This window comes from Capsicum annuum, chromosome 3 (genome assembly GCF_002878395.1).
Source record: "Capsicum annuum cultivar UCD-10X-F1 chromosome 3, UCD10Xv1.1, whole genome shotgun sequence".
NCBI lineage: Eukaryota > Viridiplantae > Streptophyta > Magnoliopsida > Solanales > Solanaceae > Capsicum > Capsicum annuum.
In genome coordinates, this window is record NC_061113.1 from 266,185,108 (window position 1) to 266,191,860 (window position 6,753).

The window sequence follows — 6,753 nt, forward strand, 5'->3', positions numbered from 1 at the left end:
TTTTTAGAAAAAAAAATTATTTGTTTTAACTTCTGAAAAAAAAAAAAAAAACATTTGCTACTCCTTAGAAGCACTTAATTTTTCTCAAACAATTAGCTAAACACCTTAATTTTTTTAAATAAGCACTTTCTTTTATTAAAAAAAAAAAAAAAGGCTTGGCCAAAGGCTATTAGTCAGTTTTTGCTTAGATGAAAGAATTGTATACGTTAAAAATATTAATTGAACAGAAACCTTTATACCTTCATAATTCCTTTAAAAATATGAAGTGAGATATTGTATATTCCGACATTTTACGATTAGTAAGGATATTGATTAGTTCTATTTGATTATTTTATGTTTTCTTTATTGTCTTTGTTCCTCAGCATGGGAAGTGCACGTGCAATCTATTGTTTCCTTGGACCAGCTACGAAAGAGCGACATCATGGTGGCAGTCACCGTAAATTCCTTCAATTTAAAGGGTATTTTCACAAACAAAAACACATAAAAGCCCATTGATGCATTTGTGAATTTTCGTCCAAACATATCCTTCTTTCTCTCTTTCTTTCATTCACAATACATGAAAATGAAGAAAATAGCAATAGTGAATATAGTGCTGCTCTTTGCCACCATAAATGTTGCTTTATCTGTACAAGACGGTGAGTTTCTATTTATTATTTTATCTACTGAGAAATATGCATGAAGCTTTGTAATGATTCATTTAGCATATGTGTTTTCACTTTCTTATATTCATCCATACTCCATAGTATAGATGATCTTTTTTTTTAATCAGTAGACTTACTTTAGTAATTGTGTGTCAATAATGGATGAGCTAGGAGGAAGAGGGGCAGCATTCAAGTGAATCTCCTTTCTTGTTCGTGGTGTTGTGACTGTAGTATTATCGTGTGGCTATTTTACATACCATACTAGTTTATATGCACTTATCTTTGGTATTTGCTATACTGTTAGTTTATTTTGCGTACCGTACTAGTTTATATGCATTTATCTTTTGTGTTTGGTATACTATTATCGGTCCTAAGTGGGGGCTCTCTACTTCACCTGAGGTAGTGGTATGATCTGCGTATACTTTACCCTCCCCAGACCCCACTATGTGAGAATACACTGGGTGGGTATGTTGTTGTTGTATATAATAGTTGTTGTTATCCTTCAACGTAAGATGAAATTTTAGCTTGGTGATAAAGGGTTCAATCAATATAAGTTTAAGTCACAAGTATAATACTGTGTATTTTTTAAAATTTCTAGTTCAGTGATCGTGTGTTTAACGTATTGTAACATGCAATCGACTCACTGACTATCACATAAGGAGGAAAAGATTAACGATGAAAAAAATTGTAAAAAGAAAAAAAGAATATTATGAAATCAGTGGGATGTCAAACTTTATTCTCATTTCCTGGGGTTGGTGGTGAAATTAAATAGTCATGGACCATAGGGGAACAATTAATGCTAGCAAGATAGGTACTACATGGTTATATCTTCATAAGAGATTTTAAATATTGTTTTCGTGAAGTAGTTTCAGCCTTTTGCACATGAATTTTTATCACGATTGGAATTGGGAACAATAACTTCTTCAGACTTGGGAATCGGAATAATATATACCCCCTCCATCTCAAAATATTTATATTTTGTATACCAGTCAAATAATATTATCTTTATTTATTCCCTCTATTCATCTTTACTTATTCACTTTACAAAAATAAATGTCCAATAATAGTTGCCTGATTTGATAAATTAATGGATAATTTATCTTTTTACCTTTAACATTAAATACGAATCATTATTCAATGATTTTTTTTCAAAGCATCAAATTTGTCATATTCAAAGAGTACTATGATAAAATTGTTCCTATCATTTACTATTTATTAATCTGTGAGTCAAGTCAATAGTGAAAAATTATTAATGGACGGAGAAGTATATTTTAAGATATAATCTTTTTTTTAGTTTTATTGAATATATGTAGTCTATTTATAGGTTATAATCGAGATGTTCGTAATCTTCGAAAACAATTCATTAAATTGGAAAGAAAAAAATTACATAGTAATATCTTCTTGACTATGTTGAACAACATTATTTTGAATCAAAATGGAGAAGAAAAAAATACTAACAGGCTGGTAATAACTATAGTCTACAGAACTGAATCATATATAACAGTTGCCAGCCCCACCAAAAACGACTGATTTGATTTTTCCTAAGGTTTGAATCTTGGTTCACATGATATCAATCAATGTTCAAGGACATCAAAGGTATTTTTAGCATCAGTCTTTGTCACACTAAATTTGCATATATCATCTCCATTGTCTAGAAATTAAGCAACACAATCAATTCAAACACCATACAGTATAAAATGTCACACGACAATTTCCTAAGTTACATTTTACCGAGTGTCACCTCTCATATTTAATTGGAAGATCCAGCCTTGCCAGTTGCCACCGTTCTCCCAACACCAAGATGTCACATCATATTCTCTACCCCACTTTTAATTTCTTCTAATAAAAATAGTACTCTAATTGATAGGTAGTGGCCCAAACAGGAAAACATAGATGGTAAGCTTTACTAATCTTGGCTTTTTCCTCATGCAAGCCATGTTACATGAAGTCATTAGAAAAACAAAAGTACCTAATGCCCTCGTCTTAACTTTGTTCACGTGATTACTTAAACACAACATGTGATGTGATGATCCGATGGCAATTGGACGACATGACATTCCATGTAGATTAGAACATAGCTGGCTCATTCTTCAGCAGGCATGCGATTAGTCATGACTAAATATAGAACATGATACTGTTAAAAAGAACTTATAATGTCAATGTATATTAGTTATAATCTTAACTATAACCTGATTCTATATATTAACTTTTCTACCTTGTGGTTGATCAGGATTATTGCCTAATGGCAACTTCGAGCAAGGTCCGAAAGCATCACAAATGAAGGGCACAAGAGTGACAGACCTTCACGCAATACCCCACTGGGAAATATCAGGTTATGTAGAATACATTAAATCAGGTCAAACACAAGGTGACATGCTGCTTCCAGTGCCTGAAGGAGCTTTCGCTGTTAGGCTTGGCGAAGACGCTTCCATCAAGACCAAAGTCACGACTGTCACTAAGGGGACTTTCTACTCTCTGTCTTTCAACTTTGCAAGGACTTGTGCTCAAGAAGAGAAACTCAACGTGTCGGTGTCGCCTAATAGTGAGCCTAATGACTGGGGAATGCTACCTATGCAGACCATGTACAGTAGTGATGGTTGGGACTCCTATTCCTGGGGCTTCTTGGCCGAAGCCAATGAAATTGAAATCATGTTACACAATCCAGCAATTGAAAAGGACCCAGCTTGTGGCCCACTCATTGATTTCATTGCTCTCAAGGCTTTGCAAAACCCACATAGAACAAAAGGTAATCCCTCCTCTTGTCCATGTGCATTTAAGTTGGAAGGCCACACGAAACTTTTATCCTGTGTGTGTCTAAAAGTTAAAAGTTTAAATTCTAATGCATAAACTGAAAGCAGGTAACATGTTGAAGAACGGAAACTTTGAAGAGGGTCCATATATCTTCCCAAACACAAGTTGGGGTGTTCTAATTCCCCCAAACATTGAGGATGATCACTCACCTTTGCCCGGATGGATTATCGAATCTCTCAAGGCAGTAAAATACATAGACGCTGCACACTTTACCGTGCCTGAGGGCAAGCGCGCCATTGAGCTTGTCGCTGGAAGAGAAAGCGCAATAGCACAAATAGTGAGGACTCAGAAGGGAAAAGTGTATGACCTTATGTTCTCAGTAGGAGATGCGAGCAATGCCTGCCAAGGGTCTATGCTAATAGAGGCATTCGCTGGAAAGATCACTTTGCGAGTCCCCTATGAATCCACAGGTAATGGAGGATTCAAACGGGCCAAGCTTCAGTTCAAAGCAGTTTCTGAGCGCACCAGGATCAGGTTCTTGAGCACATACTACCACATGAAGAGCGATCACTCGGGCTCCTTGTGTGGTCCTGTGGTTGATGATGTGAGATTAGTCGGAGTTCGCCATCCATAAGTTCCATAGATCAATTAATTAATACTAATATAGAAGCTTTGATGGTTATTACTTAATTTCGTGTTGCCTTTTCTTTCTTCCTACAGTTGCTTATGCGAGAGACTGAGTTACAATTCCATGTAATGTTACTATACAGAGATAATCCTTCTCCATATTGCAAAAGAAATTAGAGGGTTTAAATCATTTAGTCTTCGGTGTCATACATATACCTACAAAATGTTAAGAAATCAAATAAAATTACCTTCATGAATCCTCTCATTCACTGTCAATATTTAGTTAGATGAATTCAAACTCTTATCTTCTTTTCTTTCACAAAAAAAAACTCTTTATCTTCTTTATTTTTTTGATATATAGGTAATCCAAACTCTATCATACACTCCGAGAGGAGATAAATCTAAACAAATCATTGCCACACATACTTATCAATGCACTGTTAAAAATTAAGCTAGGAGCGCACAGAGTTTTCTTTACTCTCTATCCATTCTAAATTGCTATTCTAGTCTGAGCATCTTATATGATAATACAATTTAATCCAAATTCTTTTCTTATTGATTTGTTCAGTCATCTGAAACTGAAACTCACTTGCTGTGGTCCAACCATTCACTGAGAGGGAAATTGAAGGACTTCTTTTAAAAGATTACCGTAGTCATAAGACATAGATCAGGACTCAGGAGGATAGGATCATCCATTATCAAAGCCGGCAGCTGCTTTGTTAGCATAAAGCTGTGGAAGTTGATCATTCAGTTTTCTGGCCGAGTGAACATCTAACCTTCATCATTAGGCTCATCGACCACCTCAATTTCTGCCTCCATGGCTTTAGTTTCTTCCTCAATTCCTCTATGTATGTCATTCCAACAAGATCAAAATAGAAATTAGTGACATCGAGTGGCAAGATAAACACTCTTGGTGACCTTGACGAATCCTATTACACTTACGGAGGTCCATTTAACTTAAAAACAAAAGCTTGATATTTCTTCTATGGATTGATTGAAAAAGATTAAGCAGTATGCATAATTACTGATTTAGTTTTATGCAAATAAATTGGTCTGTGGAAAATAATGCTGAAGAACTAGCTCAACTGAATCTCAATAAATAAAAATTGAAGTTCACAACCAACAAGCATTATCACATTGTAGCACACAATAACTACGGAAACATGGTCATAAAAACTGAGAATACCTTCATGAGGCCATGGATAACTGGACCTTCTTCATGCTCATCAGAATAAGCAATGGTTGCAAAGCTACGGAGCCCAAAGACTCCAGCACCAATAACTGCAAATGCTCAAGCACGGATGGATGTTCATGCTCTGTAGCAAATCATAGAGCAATATAGTTGGGCCATATGTATTTCTATAGCAATATAATTTGCAAAGCAGCAATGCCAATGTAAAGGATAACAATGTCACTGCCTAAGTAGAAACCAGCACTATCGTGCAGCTTCAAATCATGAATGGAATGTACACTCTATCTATATTAGCGACAGATCAGCACTTGCTCTTATTAACAAGATACTACTGCTTTGCATATAAATGGTTAAAAATCGTTGTAGGCAGATTGCCAAAGAAAATTCAACAATATACTTTATGTTAATACGAGTAGATAAAGGCAATTCAAGGAGGTAGAGGTACATTAGATTTTGTAATAACTCTGAAGTCTGAACCAGTACGATCATATAATTTATATACCCAGAGTATTAATCCCCCGTTGAAAAGGAAAAAATGAGTAACAAACAATTGATTAAAACCGATAACAACAACAACAATTACATCTCAACAGAGAAATTTTGGGTCAGCTATTTGAAACTTCAACATGCATTTAGCTCTAAGTGGACTTCAATCTGAAAAAAAATTGTCCGTGACTTCAATTATGCATTTAGCCTATTGCTGTATTCAACATTTTCAAAGTTGTTTCGCCAGCAAAATAACTAAAAACGAACACCGATCGGGGAAAAAAATTAATGAAATGGAACAATACATTTCGACGAAAATCAAACAATAATAGCATTATAAGCTAAACCTCTGAGACATGGAAACAAAATACTTCTGCTACAATTTCGGGAATCAACGAAAGCTAGAAGTCGACTCTCCGCCGTCTCCGGTATGCTGCTCCTGCAACTACAGAATTGATCCTTCCAAACCCTAAATTGAAATACAAAATCAAGCAAAACATTCAATTTTTTCCCAAAGAATCATAACTATCAGATTCGGGTCAATTTAAATAGGCCCCTCCCGCCAATTCTGTCATCTTGGGCCGAGTTGCTACACTGAGTCCAATTGTTATGTGTCCTTTTTCTATTATTTGGACTCTGTTACATTCGGGGCATCCGATCAACTCATAGGCTTTGCAACACTTTGATCTGGCTAATTTCTGCAAATATTTCTTCATTAGGCCACTATTTAAATTATATCCGTATTTTAAACATTAAACAAAGAAAAAATTACATAACACCACAAGTTATCTTTACTAAATTATATAAAATTCCTATCTTTCTTATTAATTACCTAGATCCCTTTTTTAAAAAACCAGTCGGATATATCCATAAACACATAAATTTTCGGATAAATAATTTTAATTATGTATGTTCCTTTAATCTAGTTAATATATTATGTATCTCAACCAAATAGTTTCAGAAATGAACCGGAACCTAGAATATTTTATAAGTTGCAATTGAAATAAAGAAGACCATTACTAAATAACTATCCAACAACTACGCTAAGAACTTGGG

At 34.8% G+C, this 6,753-nt stretch overlaps 1 protein-coding gene and 1 long non-coding RNA gene across 3 annotated transcripts; one reads left to right on the top strand and one right to left on the bottom strand.

Annotated features, from left to right (window-relative positions):
* The first annotated feature begins 479 nt into the window (after positions 1-479).
* Positions 480-4,276, top strand: LOC107861880. Its single transcript, XM_016707260.2, has 3 exons — positions 480-635; positions 2,872-3,387; positions 3,500-4,276. The coding sequence occupies exons 1-3, from the start codon at positions 557-559 to the stop codon at positions 4,024-4,026; spliced, it is 1,122 nt and encodes a 373-aa protein (XP_016562746.2). The 5' UTR covers positions 480-556; the 3' UTR covers positions 4,027-4,276.
* Positions 4,100-6,361, bottom strand: LOC124897255. 2 transcript variants are annotated; one of them, XR_007053983.1, is made up of 3 exons: positions 6,045-6,342; positions 5,206-5,335; positions 4,100-4,863 (listed from the first exon to the last, which is right to left on the bottom strand). It is a non-coding gene; the product is annotated as an uncharacterized LOC124897255 (long non-coding RNA). The 2 variants fall into 2 exon arrangements; XR_007053982.1 differs by having other exon boundaries at positions 5,206-6,361.
* Between the last annotated feature and the right edge of the window lie 392 nt (positions 6,362-6,753).